We start from the raw sequence: 18,317 nt of genomic DNA, 5'->3' as shown, positions 1-18,317 counted from the left end.
GTATGCAGATTAGATAGAGAATTAAGCCATAATTACTAGAACCAAATAAAACACGTCCATTCATGCATATATTAATTTCTGTGAGCGCTACGGAACAATACTGCTACTTTGTCTTATATAGACATGTCTACCAATAGCTCAGAAATTATCTACAGAGGATGATCAGCATATTTGCCCCCTTCTGAAGATGGTAAATTGGAGGTACTGAGAGATGAAATAACTCATCTGCCTCATGAGCAGAATTCAGATTCTGCTGGAATTGAACAAAAATTAAATTAAATTAAATTTATTTTTTCTGGTAATAAATGTGGGGGAAAAAAGAAAAAAAGACCCCAAATTTTTCAAGATTTTTTTTTTTTTTTTTTTCAAATTAAGATCGAATTCTGTAAATGTTTTTTGAACAAAAAGGAGAAGCAAGATGAAACTCAGAAAAGTTAAAACCCTTCATTAACATCCCAAAACACCTTGGTTTAGTTTGGTCTTTTTGAGAGGAGAATGGTTTTGAATAAACAGGGTTAAATAACCTCTAAATTCAATGAAATGATAGCATATTCTTTAGATCAAGCCCTAAATCTGTCTCTTCAAAGTTGAGCTGCTTTGAGAGTTCTGCTTGCATTTATGCTTGTATACACACTAATAGTGGCAGTATTTATAAGCAGAGAAACCTCTCTTCAAAAAAAAAAAAAAAGATACTGATTTGTAAAGCGGCAAATTAATAAAATAAGCCAAGTTCTGCCAACGTTTAGACTTTTAGACTTTTAACTGTGTTAAAAGTCTTTTTAACTGTGTTAAAAGTGAACACAAGTAATAATGAGTTGAATATTGTGTTCTGCGTTTCGTATGGTGGTCACAGCACCGAGCCTGCCGGCGTTCAAGCAGCGTTTGGACAGCGCTCTCAGACATAGGGTCTGATTTTTGTGTGGTCCTGCGCAGACCCAGGAGTTGGACTCGATGATCTTGGTGGGTCCCTTCCAACTCGTGATATTCTATGACATGTAGGATTAAAATAAAAAGGAGAAGTTAAGAAAGATTTCAAGCACTCTTATCATAACCCAAAACATCTCCTTCCAGACTGCTGCGTAAGTGCAGAGGTAGGGTGAAGCAATGCCAAACTGGCTCTTATTTCCAATGGTCTATTATTTGGCTATAGAACTCCAGCCTGCTTCAGGCTGAACTTTGGTATTTAAGGGCACTATATGAAGCCAATTTAAAACTGAATTATGAATTTGAAATATTTTTATTATTTTCCAAAAGAATTATGACCCATTATAAATACTTTTTTCAGCCTAGCAACCCTGATAATTGTCATATTTAATTAAAAGAAAATTCATAGCCTGCCCGTGTTTAGTACAGATCCTTAATTCTGGGTGTGGGGTTGTCAAAAACATATCAAAACAGGAAAGCACAAATATATGCATGTCCTACCTCAACAAAGGCATAGCCAGAAGTTAATACTGTGCCCTGGGGATGAAGAGCTAATTTCTGGTGAAAACACTCTCTGCTCAGTCAACCAGTTGGACCTCCCTGTGCTGCCCTGGGTTTACCTGAGAATCCCAGCCCCACGGGGCAGTGAAGATGGGGTGCCGTGGTGAAAAAGGGGTACCACGGGCTCCTGGAGGACGGAGCCTGCCTGGCTGTCCTGGCACATGACAAACTACGGTTGCTCTGCTCTGAGCTCAGGGTGCCTTTGAGCACTGAATTTCCTACTCTCTGCTTTTTCTACAATGGTTGTATGTAGCAGACCAGGTGGAAATATGCAGAACTAATAAATGCAGGAGATCTTAAAGACACATCTACGTTTTTCTTTCCCCTTCATATACACAAATGTACATGCAGACACACACAGGCACACAGCCCCTACTCACACTCGCCTGCAAGCACAAAATCAGCAGGAATGGCTTTCTCTTCACTAAAACAAAATCTCTTAGTTCTGTGCAGTTTTAGCAAACAAAATGTAGACTTTCACTAAGGAAAATGCTCAGCTATGGATTTCTCATTCTTTCTATCAAATGTTCAATTTATCTGTGGGAGAAAATATTCCATCTGACTCAGAGAACACTCCCTAGGAGAGCCCAGTTTTGCAGTTCAACCCTCAACAAGCAGCATCTGATCTCCATTTATGCAGGAGAGCACAACTTAAAGCTCAGTATCCAAGCAGAACCTGGAGATATCTTTAAAGATGCTCTTTTAAATGGTGTTTTTATGAGTAGGACAAGCAAGGGTATAAGTATGGGCTGTACTGCAAATAGTGCTACCAACCTGCCAGTAGATCAGCTGAGGACAGGGCAAAGCCTAGGTCAGTCAAAAAGATAGAGCTTGCAGCCACAAGGCACCGAGATAGGCTTTACTGAGCAATTCTTGGCTGTGCTACGCTTGGCAAAGTGAGCAGAGACAGGATGCTGAGCGAGGGCTGGGGGACTTGCTGCGCTGGGTGCTCAGCTGCTCTCCTCCGCAGCTGAGCATGTTTTCCTGCCATAAACGTACATGCTCTATTTTGAGGCAAGGCGAGGGGTGGGCACACTCAGAAGCTGGTGTAGATGCTGGTGGGATTGGCAGCTGCTAGGGCACAGACTATGGGAAGCTGCAAAAAGGGCTGCTGGGGGAGTAACGCTGTCTCTGCATCATGGCCAAGAGCAGAGCTGCGCAGCATCCTTCTCCATGAGCACCCACCGCCACAGGCAACAGGCATGAGAATCTACCACGTTTCTAGTAGTTGATCCTCATGGGGGTGGATAGGACGGAAAGAGGGGCAACAAAACCATGGGAAAATAAATTGGTTGCTACTATGATCAGTTTGCATTAGCATGAAACAATGCAGTTATGTGCATCCTAGCCTTTTCCTATGACATTTGCACTGTGTAAAATAAGGACATAATATCCATCGTAATGAAAAACGTGGTGATGCCTAAGGGAGAGATGATCTTTGCTACGGTCATTGTGCAATACAAGCTGACATAGAATTAGAGCTGCAAAATAGAGGCACTGGGTCACAGCTGGATTTATTAACATATACATTGCTGTGACATCTGCGTTGTCCTTGGCTTGGCCACCTGGACTTTCATATACCTTCAGCAGGGTGTTGCGTCCTATATTTCCCTACTATATAAGTCCTCAAATCTCTTTGTCTTGCCAAAATTGGGGAATAAATTCTGCCTTGATTTAAAACCTTACCCTATTTAACACGTTAAATGAGGCAGAATCTAGTTCTCAGCCAGGAAATCCCTTCCACGAGGCACTTCCTCAAATTACATGGACTCTTGGCTAAAAGTGAGGTCTGGTGAGCTCTACAGCTCCTCGCCCCTATGTTTCACTTCTTGCCTACACTGTGCTCCAAAATCTGAGCTTTCTTTTAAACTCCTTGCAGTTGTGGATGCGACCTTGTTTATGTGAACCATGCGTGAAACAGTGGGTTTGCAGAGATCGAAATAATTGATTGCAAGTCAGGAGCCAAAGGACATCCTCAGGCAAAACTTCCCACTAGCTCTCAGTAGCAAATGATGGCGAAGGTGGATTCCTGGGCCCAGGCTGTCCGGAGCCTGAAACAGGGGACACGAGCTCTCCCCACCCCTGCAATGAATGCGGAAGGCAAATGCTGACATTGAAACAAGGAGACCAGGCAGACTATCACTTTAGTTTGCTCTAAAAGTTGCAGTTGCAGAGCCCCAATGCTGTGCAGCCACTTTGCTGGCCACAGCTGAATTTGAGGGTGTTCCCCTTGTTAAGGGGAGTTTTAATTATCTCACTACAGTGCAAAGCAAATGGTCATAGAGCAAATGTTTGGTGAAGATGACAGAAGAGAACGGCAATGACATCCTTTAGGGATGTAAAGAAGAAGAGAACAAGCAGAGCAGGGGTCCTCTTCGATGTCGAAGAGGCTACAGCTTCTGTGGCTCTCCTGTGGTGCACAGAGATGGGGCAAAGAAGAGATCTCTCTCCAGAAATCAGAAGAAATTATTTTAGAGGGCCTGATCCACCTAATATTCACTTGAGCATGGATTTAGGGGAAGCCCATTATGTGGTCTCTGATCCCCAGCAAAAATCAGTCTCTCTTAAAAATGTCATTGAAAAAATGTTGCCATTAGAATAAGTTCAGGACTACAGGACATTCAGGTCTACACATTTATCTTACCAAAAAAAAAAAAAAAAGAGGAATATATGCAAAAGTATGTGTTTTTTAATGACAAAAACTCTCCTGTGTTTGAACACTTGGATATTGCAGCCCAGCTGCCACCATTTCTGGGCACCATCATGTTTAAGTGTTCAGCATTTTGGAAGGCTGGTGTCCAGAAACCAGAGTTTTATATGATTTGCTTTGTAATCTGTCAAGTTATGGTAAATCTAAGGACACAATGAAAATAAAAATATCTCAGAAACAGACACATTCATATGAATGTCAAAAAGGACAGGCTGCCATAAATTTTATCTCATTTAGAGTGTTAGAATCCCTACGAGAGGAATTCCATGTAAAATATTTGAATGAAAAATCCCTCCAAAAATAGGATGGAATTTCACATATTTTCTCTGGTACACTAGAAGTTTATAACAATAGCATGCACTGATGGAGAAAGTAAGGTTTGCCTATATTTTCTTCTTTTTATTTTTAAAGATGAGTACCAAATTACCCTGAAATCCTGAACCATCTGTACTGATCAGAAGAGTTTTAAAATCATAAATATCAAATAATTCACTTGAAAGAAAATCAGTATTTATGATCCATAAGGGTCATTCTTAGTGTAGATTTTGTGCCTACACAGAGGAGAACTCAGTAAAATGGCAGAATCCTCTCAGCACCGCACTGATCTGGTTTTTGTGCCACCTTCTCCGTGAGCGAGGACCTGGAGCCAGACCTCAGGTGTCCCTACGGACGCTATGCTTGCGCTCTGCCCTAGGGCCAGCACCTTCAGTGGCTGCAGAGGAGACCTCCAGCAGCGTAAGAGGTTCCTTCTGTCACTCAGAAGCAAATACAGGGATGTAAAAGGATTAAAGAGGGAGCGTGAACAAGTGATCGGACAAGTAAGATACGGTACTTCCTACTGCATCCAGCACTTATTCAGCCATATTCGAGTGCACTATAAAAATGAAATGATGCTTCTCCAGCAAGTGCTTTCCATATTAAAAAGATATCATTTAAATCAGTACTTTTTAGTAATTAAAGATGTTTGTAAAAAGGAAGGTCTGCCTGTTTATTCCCTGGTTTGTTGATCAAGTGGCCTGAAATACCTTCTCAAACTCCTTTTCCTCCTAACTTCTTCTTTCAGAATGGAAACTTAGTTTAAGCTAAACAGTAAAGATGTGTGAAACATTTAAACATTTTATTTAAATACATAAATTCTACTCTCTAGTCATCTCTTCCTGTTTTCTATTAATTGTTAAAATTGTTAAATAAATAGATATATAGAAAACCACAGCTTTTTTTTTTTTTCCTCAGAAAAGCTGGGGGAAAACTGGTTGGAAGCTGAAGGTATAATTAAGTTTAGAAGGGGTAAAAAAATAAGAAATGTGAACTTTAAAATGATGATGAACTCACATTATGTGAGATAACACAGCTCTGTTTGAATGAATGCCTGCTTCAGAGTGGAGATAGCGTTATTCTATTTCAGGCACTCTGAGTAGGCGAGCAAATTTTCCCAGTTGAAAAAAAAAAACTAATAAAATCCAAAGGACAGCAATGAACTTCTCTAGATTACCATGGAGATAACATTTGCTTTGTTTGTCATATGTGTCATCATTACTTTCTCTAGTTCATTATTTCTATAGGTGATTTTTATTTGCATTTCTGTCAGACCCAGTAAGTCTGAAAGACTACTGCGTTGTGAGCACAGCGTTAATGCTGCTTCCACTCAGTCATTCTAGGACAACACGTTTTGATGGACCTATATGGGAAGAATGAGACACCACAATTCACAAACACACCAGTTATTCTCATGTCACTTACTATAACTACTGTCCTCCTCTTTTGTTCCATCAATTGTTCCATCTGCTTGCAACTGCAAGTGGTATCCTTGCCTGCTGTATAGCTTTGTTACTATACCTTTAAGCTGAGGCTCTGTAAAAAAAACAATAGTGAAATTAATGTGGGAAATCCTGATGTGCCATTCCAACCGAGCAGGAAGCTAAAAACAAATCTCCTGGTTTCTTCTCAAGGCTGAGATATCAAAAAAGATTGAAAACAAGAACAGGGCAACCAGCTTTGCAACGCTTTTCATTAGGGTGAGATCAAATCCGTGCCTATAAAATAAATTGCCAAAATGATTAAATGCCACTTTCTATTGTAATGTAGGCACCACATTAAAATCTGCTTCCAGTGAATACAAATTCCAACAGTGTGCTGCTTGGCCTCAGGAGTTCAGCCCTATCTCATTTAAGATTAGAAATGAGTTGGCAAAGAGTGCGTTCTGCTTTTTAAAAAGGTGTGATTTCTTACATGGAGAGTCAAAAGAGGACTACTATGATAGCACTAATAAGAGCTGTAGTGACAGCTGAGAGCCTAAATATATAGCAGCAAACGTTTACCACAGGAACTGCTGCAGCTCTAATAAACAAACCCCCAGTCCTCACTGCTCCGAAGAGTACAGAGCATCCAAAGTGATAAACTACTCAATGAACATATGGAAAATGGAGGGGGGAACCCTGAAATCCAGCAATGTGTGGAACTGCAAAATAAATATTACCATAAGGATTGAGGTAATTACCTCATCAGCTAGAAGAAGAAAGATCAAAACAACACATACTTTGGATAGATTTTTTTTTTCATAACAATTCTCATATTCACAGTTAGAAAGGAAAATATCTCTAATGGTTTCAGATCGTTCTAGACCAAACCAGGATTTGCTGTCAAGATTTAAAACATCTAGGTAATGCACCAGGAGTAATTGGGGGGGGGGGGGGGGGGGGAGAGAGAGGAAAAAAAAAAGGTCTACTGCCACTGAATCCCAATGACATCTGCATTGTAGTCATTTCACACAATTATGCTTGTCAGGAGGTGATGCATTCTCTGCATCTCTGCAGCTCACTCCACAACAATTTACTTAATTCAGAGATTGGGAAGATACCACGTATCATGCCCAACTTCCAATGTCTGAATAAGACTCGTGTTTGTAATCACAGATATTAGGGAGCTCTGTTACTGTTCTTCATTTTAGTAGGAGCTGAAGAGAAAAGCTTATAATAGTTTACAAAAGTATATTACTTCCTATTAGCCACCTTTAATAAGGGTACCAATGGATGCAGAATTCTTATTTACCAACTAATCTTACAAGAAATTAATGCAACCACAACTTTGGCTCCTTAACCATCCAAAAGCTGTTTGTAAACTGCAAGCAAGGCACGTCTTCAGTGGCTGGTGAGAAAGGCAGACAGGTTAAGTGGCTAACGGCATCAATGTTTCAGCACAGCAAAGCGATAGCAACACTACCAGAGGGTTTTGCTCCTCCCATGTACAAAAAAAACCAACACTCAGATCAGGGACTGAGCCTTCATGCCTGGTCTTTTGCACCTCTGACACAGAGAGGATCGTGTCTGCAGGCAGCTGCATCTATGAGATTCCTAGAAAGGAACAGGGTGCTGAGGCAAAACTCTGGAAGGCATCAGCAAAAGCAAAAAGCTTCTTCTGCAATCAGCAAATAAAGCAAGGCACTGGCATTCTGCGAAGCAGGAAGACAAAAACAGAGCTCTAGACTGCCAAGTTATTTAACATACAGCTAAAGGAGGTGTGTGTGGGGGAACTTCCCCTGCTAAAATCTCCCCCACAAATAAATCACGTGTGTTTGTAGACGTATAGGCGTAACAGAGAGACAGACTACTGAACTGCCACTGCTACTGTGTGGGTGCACGCAGGTGTGCAAGTGAGGCAGAAAGCCATGGTGTGTGCTACCCAAATAAATCAGAAAAACACAATCAGGGAGAGGACTAGCATACGGTACCCATGCCTGTCGGATCATACAGGCCAGGGGTGACCTGTAAGTTCATTTTACCAGCCCTGAGACATTGGTCTCCCTTTCCCCACAACTGATGCACACACCAGTTTGCATTAAATAAAACAAAACAACCCCCCAGACACATAACCCTTGCCAACCTGGTCGCCTTCTTCGCCTTTTCTTGGAGCCAAAGAGTTTGACCCTGGAAAACACATTCAACTTGTTCTTGTCGCAGCTTCCCTTGCTCTTGCTGGGGCTGTTGACACACTTACAGGCATTGGACTTCTCCCGCTCCCTGGCTTGTCTCTTCTGGCGGATCAGGGAGCTGGCGATGGCTGCAGCCATGGCCGCCACCGCCCCGGCGCCACCGGCGGGTCAGGCACGCAGGGTCTGCTGGCCGGCCACGGGTGCCACGGCCAGCATGCTGCTCGGCTGTCCCCAGTGCCGGGGCCGCTGCTGGGTGTCTTGGCCAATGCCACCCACCTCCAACCGGCTTGGAGCCTGGGAGGCACCAGCGCCTCGGGTCGGGATGCAACAGTTTAGGTCAAAATGGTTTTGTCGGCTGGGATTTTCCCCTTTCGATTTTCTGGTGCCTTTTTTTTTTTTTTTTTTTTTTTATTCCTCCCAACTTCTGACAGAGGAAAGTTTGCAGGCAGAGGTGAGCGCTTCTACGGAGATCAAACAGGCGATTTGCAAGACATCCCTCTGAGCTTCTCCAGACGCGCTATTCACATGCGGACACGGCACATCCACTTGGTGCAAGATCATTGCATCTCTCCTAGCCCCAATTTCTCCAGTTAACTTTTCTCCCCACCCAGCCCCTCCCCATTCAAATCCCAGCAAACACCTGTTAGACTCCAAGCAGGGTCTGTCCTGTTGCAGGGGTTTTCTGGATCCTTTTTCCTCCTCTCTCTCTCAAAGAAGAGATCCGAAGCAAGCGGCGATGGAGACACCGGGAGGAGGTGCTGATGCCTGGAGCCTTGGCTGCTTGCTGCCAAATGCCTCGGGAAGCCTCTTCTCCTCCGCTCCTTACAGGTGCCGCTGCCAGCGCAGCCTCCCCTCCACGGATGCTTTCGGCTTTTGCACTGCAACACTTGTCACCAGGCGGTAAACAGCCAGAGCTCCCCTGACACCCCCGGTCGCCGGCAGCTCGGCGCTGATGCTGCAGCAGCCGTAGTCCTCAGGCAGCAGATGCACGCACTCGCGCACACCCCACGAGCTGTGCGCTGGCTACCGAAATGAGGCGACGCAGCAAGCAAGCCCCTTATCGCCACCCTCCCCTCCTCCTCCACCTCCTCCTCCCCTTCTCTCAGGCTCTTTGTGCGGGGAGGTGCAGCAGGGGCCCCGGAGCTGAGGGTGGGCTGCGGGAGCTGGCGCACCGCGGCTGCTGGCCCTGGCTGTCCCCAGGGGGCTGTGGGTACCTGGCGGTGACAGAGCCGCCTCCCGGGGAGGCGCAGACACCCAAACAAACGTGACCGTGCTGAGCAAATAGCTGGCACCAGGTTTTCGATAGGGGAGGACACCTGGCTGGCACCTGGCTGGAAGCAGGGGGGCACCAGCCCCAGCTTCCCCCCCCCAGTCCTGCCAGGGAGGGTCCCCTCTGCCCCGCTGGTTTATTGGAGGCTCTTCGGTTCCCTCCTTTCCTCCCCCCTCACACCTTCTCCCAGCTCCAGTCCGCCAACAGGGACTCAGAGAGGGCAATTCCCTTGTCACTGCAACGTTCTCCCTCGTCCCTTTGTCCCCCTCGCAGGGCTTCTGTATCCCCTGGGGGCTGTGGCACAGTGCGGGGACCTGGGCAGAGAGAAGCAGCAGTGCCTGGAGACTAGGAGCAGAGCCTGGTGACACACCTGGCCACCCCGCCATGGTTAATGCCCTGCAGGGCGGACACCAGCCCCTGCACACATCTGTGGCCCAGGATGCAAGAAGCAGGAGGTCCTGGGGATCTCCTTGCAGCATCCCCCTCCCTGCTTTGCAGCATGCTTTCAATGGCTGGAGCCTAAAATAAAGGCAATTCAGGCTAGAAACAAAACAGAGATTTGCAACCCAGATGGCAAGCAACACTTGAAACACCTGAGGCAGAGGGGATTTGCAAACCCTTGCAGGGTTGAGGCAGGGTGGGATGTCCTGGGAGGGGGAGGCTGAGGACTGAATCCTTGCAGGATTTGAGCTCTGCAGGGCCACAATGGCAAAGGGCTTCCACCAGACAAGCCCAGAACTGCAACGTGTGCGCCCTGGCCCAAACCCAGGGCCCCCCCGCGGCTAATCAAAAGCAGACTGATGCAGACAGGTCCGTGGGACAGCGTGGAATCTCAGGCGTGATTTCAGACTCAGACAGGCATCACAGGACACCTGCCCCTCCTGCCCCTTCTTTCTCTCCTCCACACACTCCTGGCAAAGCCACGTGCTTCTCTCCTCCCTCTCCAGGCACACACACTGTGGTCCCAGGCACCCACAGTGGAAACTGTGCCACCAAATATTAAAGCACCATTCACTGTACCTTTGCAAACATTACAGTCCTTCCCCGGATTAGAAACAGCTCGTGACAGGTGCCAATCTGTTTCCTCCAACTGGGAACTCCTGCCCAGTAAAAGAAGTTGCATGGCCTGGCCTTAATAACAGAAATATCCGTAATGCACAAGTTTTAACACGATGTTGGATTGAATGTACATGTGCCATCACAGCCTGAGACCTTGACAGCTAACTCTGTGTATTGAATGTGGCAGCCCCACATCCCTGTCTGCAATGCCTCTCTTCTGCATGAGATACACGTATACATATACACTGACACGCATAGGTATATTCATATCCTCACTTACCTTTACGTGAGGCACTTTATAGCATTCACATATTCATATTAAATAAAAACTTCTAATTTTTTATTTGGATAAATAGTAGGGTAAAAATATCTAATTCACAAGCTCCACAACTACCCTCATCTGCCAGTCCACATAAGACATATGAAATCCAATCCAAGAGACAGACAGTTGGATATTATTAGTAATAACTCATCCTACTCAGCTCACCGATATTGTACTGTGAATTTTGACATCTTTCCACTTCCAATACAGTCACAAGTGAAACTTGTTTTTCCTGAGACTCGCCCATTACTTCATACATATTCTCAGTTTGGAAAACAGTGTCTGATCTTCAGATCAAAGTAAAGCTGCCTCATTGTGATCTGCCCTACAGGTCAGATGACATTTAATTTTCACAATGAATTTGTGAAACTCAGAACTCAGAATTTGGCTAACCTTGAAAATCCTGGGGAAAAGCAGTATATACAAGCAGCATTTAGGATATCTTTCTGCCAGCATTCCAGCCTGCATGCTTAAAATCCATAAAGAAAATTCATTTGCACAAATGTTCCTTGACAGATAACTAAGGAGAGGAGTAAAAATAGCACATATGCATAATCAGATTTAAGTTTCAAAAAACAGTGCTCTGTTGTGTGTTTTTTTTTTTTCTTTTCCCCCATGATCAACCTCTCCATCTATCGGTACTCCTACAAACATGTCTTCATTTACTATAAATGGCATATAAAAATGAAGATCTTTTTGGGAAAATGTCTTTGGTACAGGACCAGTCTTTGGACTGCTTTGGTTTTACAGATATGAAAAACAAAACAAAACAAAACCAAACCAGCAAACAAAGAACAGCTTTGTTTTCTTTGAATAGCAAGAGCTGCTCTCTCCCTACCACACTAAAAAGGTAAAATAAAATAAGATTCCAAGCAATTTTTTGAATGTAGAATACAACCAGGCACTCTTTGAGTTTTCTTTCTTTGTGTGTGTGATTATTGAAATTGGGCGGACTTAGAATTAAAAAGTAAATTGTCAGCCCCACTTCAATCAAGAATTAAGGTACCTTTTAAGAAGTCAGCATGGGACAGAGCTGTACAGTTACTTTCAGAGATGGGAGCAGGAGCTACCTAGAGGTGGATCTCACCCAGCAGCTGCACTGTTGTGAAGTAGACAAAGACCTCACCCACTTTTGATTTATATTTTAAATCCCAAACAGATGTTGAGTTTCTATGATGATTATTATACAACTCTGATTATGAAAAGGTATCAACCTCCCATCACGGGCCCAAACTGCAGGTGAGCACCATCGGCTGTTTCACCAAATTAGAGGGAAGTGCAACACTACTGGTTTTAGCTCAGTCTTCCTTGAATCCTTTGCACTGTGGTGAGCTGCAGAACGCTGCTGTTTTCCATGAGCTTGAATTGATCCCGGACACCTGTGGGCAGCACTGTCCTGAAACAAAGAGCAGGTTTTGACAAGCCGCAGCGGCTTCGCAGCGTGCCTGGGTGCAAGCCGCAGTCTGCGAGCAGAGGAGCCCCTTTCCCCCCACTGCTGCTCGTGTGTGCTATTTCAGCACGTGAACGACGACAGATGTGACTGAGCACAGAGCAGCATGCCAGCGCAACGCTGCTGCCAGAGCAGGGAGCGCGTGGAGGAGACGGCACTTTCCGGCTGCCTGTTACGGCACACCGGTGATTGGCACACGAGCCCGATGTGTGACTCGCCAAGGGACCCGAGCTCCTCTGCACCCTGCGAAAGCATTGCTGATTCTCATGACATGTTCCTAAAAGTACCGGTAACTTGGGTCCAAATATCCCATCCTCAGACAAACCAGTATGCTCAGGGATTTCTTCTTCCCCTATAAACAAGCACCACAAGGTTTATAGTAGGTCCTTTATAGGAAGGCAGATGCTGGTTAGAGCAAATTCTGCATGAAAATGGAGACCAGAAGAAAAATCACAAGCCAGATACACACCTCACTCAGCCCCACCTGAACACCAAATCACACCTCTGTATTTACAAGAGTGAAGCTGCTTCGATATGACAGAAAATTTCAGGTGGTCATGGGGTGCCAGGAGTCCTTCGCAAGGTTCTCTTTTTCTTGCTCAGGTAACACATCACTGCTGTTACCAAACATGCAGAATAAAAAAGCTTCCAGAGTCAAGCTTATGGACTGTTTCCACTGCCTACACTCCCAACAAGTAGAGAATTATTTTCTGAAACGTGCCACCAGAATCACTTCTCTCCCTTTTCAGGTTGAGATAAACAAGACTTCATCCAGTCGGGTATGACACAGCAGCACTGAGGCCCCCAGTGATTTTTTCCTCATCTAAGTAAACAGAATTACTATTCACCAGGAAACAGAGCTGTTCAGACCCAAGTCCCGCATCACTTTGCTCCTCCATGAGACACCCCGTGGAAATGACTCAGCCTTTCCTCTGCAGCCAGCTCTGTGGCTGGACACACGGCTGCAGAACAGCGAGTATCTGGGTGCTCTCTGCCCGAGGAGCGAGCATGGTTTGCTGCCCGGCTAGCTACCGCTGAAAGCCTGGTTTTATTTTTTCCAGCAGCACATAAGAGACAAGCTGAGAGTCATCTAGAGGTTTATTTTTAAGTGCAAGGTGAAAGAAGATGCTTGTGGAAGAGCTTTGCCTTCAGGCATCTCCAGACCAAGAACTCAGGTTTGATGATATTTTAGTCAACAAACCAACTGGGCTACCTTAAAATTAATGAACAGAAAAAGATTAGCTTTAATAATCTGCTACAAACATTTTTAAGAGCTGTACTGCCATAAACAGAAGTTATTTTATGCCAAGACTGAAAGGCATTTGTATATAGTGGCATGGATGTTCCTGTTTGTGCCTCTGCCCTGATTCTCTGCAGAAGTGCACTGTGCATCCCTGTCAGTAACAGGAAAAAATCAAAATTCCTGTGACATCAGTGTAGAGATGTCAGTTGGACTGACTTTATATAATAGCTCACATGTTGTGTGTGTGGAAGCCCAGTCTATTCTATAGCTTGAAGGATTAGGCAGCTGGCTCACTTTTATCTTCACAGGATGCAAAATCATGAATCCCAACACCAGAAGAGGTCCCAGCATAACATACATCTGTGGTGCACAGGACTGGATGTGCTGAAACTGGCCTCCATCCAGCAAAGCAGAGAAGCACATCCTTGTCTTCAACATGTGAGTCACCCCACTAAGACTACGAAGATATTAAAAAAATAATTATGTGCCTGATGTGTTACAAAAGGTTGTCAAATCCTAATCCTGTTCTCTTATCAGATCTGCACAAGTTTGCCAGGACCAAGTTCACTGACTCTGAGAAAAATTTGGGCCTCTTCATGACTGACACTCCCTGTTAAACGTTCAGGATGGCCATACATCTCAGATCAAGAAAATCAGTTTCCTCTCAGATCTTCAGAGAAAATATCCATTAAAGAAATCCCAGTTCTGCCCCTCCCCAGCCGTGAATTCTTATTCCTTTACAGCACTGTCTCAGTCAAAACTGGATTTGATCTGACCGTGTCCTCTGGCGGAGCAGGCATTTTTGGAAAAGGAGGGCATTGTTTGAAGGTAGAAAATGGAAATATTTTTTTTCCTGGGTTAATCCATATTCAGTCATCCCAAAATGTCAACCACAAAAGATCGCCTATCTGGTGCATAAAAGATCAGCGCCAATCAGCTAGGAAAGGTCACAGAACAAACAGAAGAGATCAGCTCCCACAGCTCTGCATGCTCCCAAATTGGGAACATGTTATTCTGTTATTCCGGTGTCTCCGGGGCCCCAACCCAAGCCAAGAACCTGCAGCAGCAACCAACCAACTTCCCCCTGCCCGCTGCAATGCCATAGCAAACATATCCAAGGGCCTTCCACATCAGTATGCGCAGAAATACCTGTTCATTCACCCCTCAGAATTATGACACTTGGAAACATCAATGTAAATGACAGCATATCCTCCCTGAAACACTTACATCTCAGCATGGGACACACGAGAAGCGTGAGCTATATGCCACTGTCAAATTAAACATAAGGCCACTTTACACATGACAAAATACTGTAAATAGTCCTTCACAGGCCCAGAGCAAGTTGCCTAGAGATTGTCACATTACTCAAATGGATCTTTCTCCATCTTTTCATAGATCTGAATGTTCATCCTCTGTCAAGAGCTTGAGAGAAACAGACTCAACAGGTCTCCACTGAGCTGGAGCCCCTCAGAGTTTGCCTCCTCCCACCTGTGTCTAAGCATTACCACCAGCTGCTCACAGCCAGCCCTTGCTTTGCTCAGAAACTAAGTTCTGCCCCACTGCTTGACTTCATATAACTTCTGAGCCCAATTTGCTGCAATCATGTGATCGATGCCAAGCCTGCTGCTTCCTGGTGCTACGTTAACGACGCAAGACCCATCTGTTTCTTAATAATGAAACCAAATTACCTGGACTGGGATCAGAAGGGCCTGGCAATGGTTTTCTGTGACTTTCACCTCACTGCCGAGATCATGGCACCGTGCTGATGCACTATAAATGAGAACGTGAACAGACTTGATCGCAAATGGAAGGGACTTTGAGCAAAAACTACCACGTCTTGGACGGAGGCAAGGCTCTCCAGGAGGTGGAGTTAGACCCTTCACTGGCTCACTGCTTCTGCAAACATGCAAGTGGGGCCTTACTCCACTCCCTGTCATGGAACTGGAACCAGTTTACCTGAGTAAAAATGCTGGTCTCAATTTCACTAACCAGAAGGAATGTAATCCCTGAGGACTGGGAAAGGGGCCATGAGCTAGAACTTCTGCCTTCTGACTCTGTTAACGATGTAATAACATCTATATAAGTAGTGATAAAACAAGACACATCTGATCTAACTTTAGAGATAGAAAAGTCAGGTTTACCTACGCTCATCTGACCAACTATCTAGGCCGTACAGTCAGGAAAGAAGACAGACACCTCCTGATGGCATTTCATTCCCATCCAAAAAAGCACCACTATTTCACAGTTGTATTAGAGAAAATACTACCTCTGCCTCACTGAGATACCCTTGTGAGTGGGTTCAGTCTGTAATTTACCTTATACATAATAAATAATATTCACTGTCAAAAATATTCATCAAAAATAAAGAAATACTTAATAAAGGTTCATGGAGCTCACCATCTTGTTTCTGACAGTGCTCATTAATACACGTGAACATAAAAACAGCCCATACACTCACACAGTCACACTTCCCCCCCACCTTCCAACGATTAGCCTCATGGAAACTCCCGGTTTAACAGAAGCTGCTGCTTCCAAGAGCAGAGGAAAGGTAATATCTATAAATCACACAGGGAATTTGAGGTGAAAAATATATCCTAAGTAAACAATGGGAAAATCATTATCATATGTGAGATACACTCCTTTTGCAAGTAACACAAGAAACATTGGCTAGCAAGACGGTCCAGCCAGCATTTGCTGTATTGGATTTCAATAGGTCTGGGGGAAAAAAAAAAAAGTGTGTGCAAATTCTACAGAAGCAAATTAGAAGAAATTCAGAGAAGTCAATTCAGAGAAGCAGGCTGCTAGCAGAACATCTGCTGCTGCTCCCAGTATTTGCATTAGGCTGCTGGGTACATTTCTGGGGACTCAGAACTCATCAGAAAGCATGGAAAGGTTTTGTTGCTATGCAGAGAACCAACGCTCAGAAACCAGAGGAACAGTTAAGAAGCTGCCCCAGCTGAGCACTGTTACTCCTCGCTTAAACCCAGCTGAGCTACAGCAGGGACACATTTGTTTGGGCAGAGACTGGGTATCTATCCAACTCGGGGCTGCATTTCTAACTAAAACCACCAGGAAGCTAGTAGATTAAACTGCAGAAGTGGATACAAGCATAACACCAGGATTTTAATTAAATTCCCAGTCCATACGTATGGCCTTAGTAACTCCCCTATCATACTGCTAAATCATGCTGGGCTAAACTCACAGCAGAGACACATAATATTTACCAGATGATGATATATCATTAGACTTTCTGTCCTCTCCCCTGAACCCTCTTCTCTTTGTTTATTATTCTCATTTTCCATCTCTTCCTGCCAGAACCTTTCCTTGTTTCATTAAAAATCGCAACATACTTTTAAGGAGCAGTATCCACACAAAAGCATCAGTATCTTGATGTCCTTATTCTTCAGCTGAGGTCAACTTAATTTTGTTTACAAACAAACAGTTTAGTTTCATCTTCAATGCAACATTCCAAAGCTGAGGAGCCTTTGCTGGGAAAGAAAGGACAAACAGCAGGACTAGATCCTCAGGCTTAGAACTAAGCCTGCTAGTTTGTAAGAACTTACCTTGGCTGATCTTTTAACATTATCGTTTGACCAATCCCACTCAGCCCATTCCGTGTAACTGAAACGAAGGAAAACCTCCTTGTATTTTCTCGTGTACTATTTGTCACAGTTACAAGAGGGTAAAGAATCTAATCGCACAGTTGCGCCTATTACCAGAGTTGCACAGGTAAAACACATAGTACAGAATTCAAGGAAGTCTGCAGGGTTCTGTGCGGCCTGCAGGGATTCCTAGGCAGTTGCCTCATACGACTGGAGCAAGAGATATAGCGCTCAGAGCTTACTGGTATACGTATGTCCTCTGGACCATAACTGGAACTGGATGGCTCTCACTTCTGCAAATATGGCTTCTACATTCATTATATGGACGCTTAAAGGCACGCATTTTTTCCTGCCTTTCTTCTTCCTGGCTTGCAAATACGAGCCAAGATGTTTCAACAATAATGACATGCACAAACACCAGGGAATCTGAGAAGAGCTGTTAAGGCTGGAAGAAACTTCCACTTTCTTCAGTGTTTTTTTTTTTTTTTCTTTTTTTCCCATATCTGTAATATATGAAATGTCTTACTCAGTAATTATATTTTTAAACCATCACTGCCATAAATTTTTAGCCCACTTAAAAAGTTCTGATGCAAAGCCCTTTCAGGAGGCTTTCAGTGAAATATAGTTTCCTGTACAGGAAGCACGCTGTGGAACATTAATTTGTAAACAGTCACAAATCAAACAGGACCAGTTTCCAGTACTTTCACTCGAAAAACCAAACGTCTAAAATTACTGCCAAAACCAGACACAGGAGGGCCACCTAGAGGTAGCTCTTGTAATTGCCCCAGCAAGGTCATTCGCTTTCGTTCCCCGTTTCGTTCAGGTCACTGGTGATATTTAATTACAACAAACGTACGCGGCGCCCCCGGCTGTAATTAGCAGCAAACGTCAAAGCGCAGGGTCCAGGCAAGCAGCTGTTGTGATTTCTGCGCTTAGCACTGGGTTTTTCTATTCAGGAGGAGCTCGGGCAGCCTCTCGCGCTCTCAGACGCACCCGGGCGCGGCCGTGAGACCCGTGGGGACCGTCCCCGGGGCTGGCCCCCGCAGGGCCAGGGCGAGGAGCCCGCTCCGGTGGCTGCTGTCCGCGGTGCTGAGCCGCCGTCCCCGGCCGCATCCTGCTCCGCCGCCCCCGCACACCGCCCAGCACCGCGGAGGCGGATTAAAGAAGGAGCCCCGGGCCTTTACACGATTTTTTTTTTTTTTTTTTTTTTTTTTTTTTTTTACACCGGCTACGCGGTGCGCTCCCGAG

At 44.7% G+C, this 18,317-nt stretch overlaps 1 protein-coding gene across 3 annotated transcripts in view; it reads right to left on the bottom strand.

Moving 5' to 3' along the window:
• Positions 1-18,317, bottom strand: part of FGF13 (fibroblast growth factor 13) — a 230,174-nt gene that overhangs the window by 49,772 nt on the left and 162,085 nt on the right. For 2 of the 3 annotated variants that reach the window (XM_040571864.1, XM_040571866.1), the window contains exon 3: positions 5,936-6,046. In XM_040571864.1, coding sequence (XP_040427798.1) covers positions 5,936-6,046 — 111 coding nt within the window. Of the gene's footprint in view, positions 1-5,935; positions 6,047-8,074; positions 9,164-18,317 lie in introns of those variants that run through there. The other variant, XM_040571865.1, reaches the window with a different exon arrangement.

This window comes from Cygnus olor, chromosome 13 (genome assembly GCF_009769625.2).
Source record: "Cygnus olor isolate bCygOlo1 chromosome 13, bCygOlo1.pri.v2, whole genome shotgun sequence".
Classification (NCBI taxonomy): Eukaryota; Metazoa; Chordata; class Aves; order Anseriformes; family Anatidae; genus Cygnus; species Cygnus olor.
This window is presented reverse-complemented; position numbering and strand designations above follow the sequence as displayed.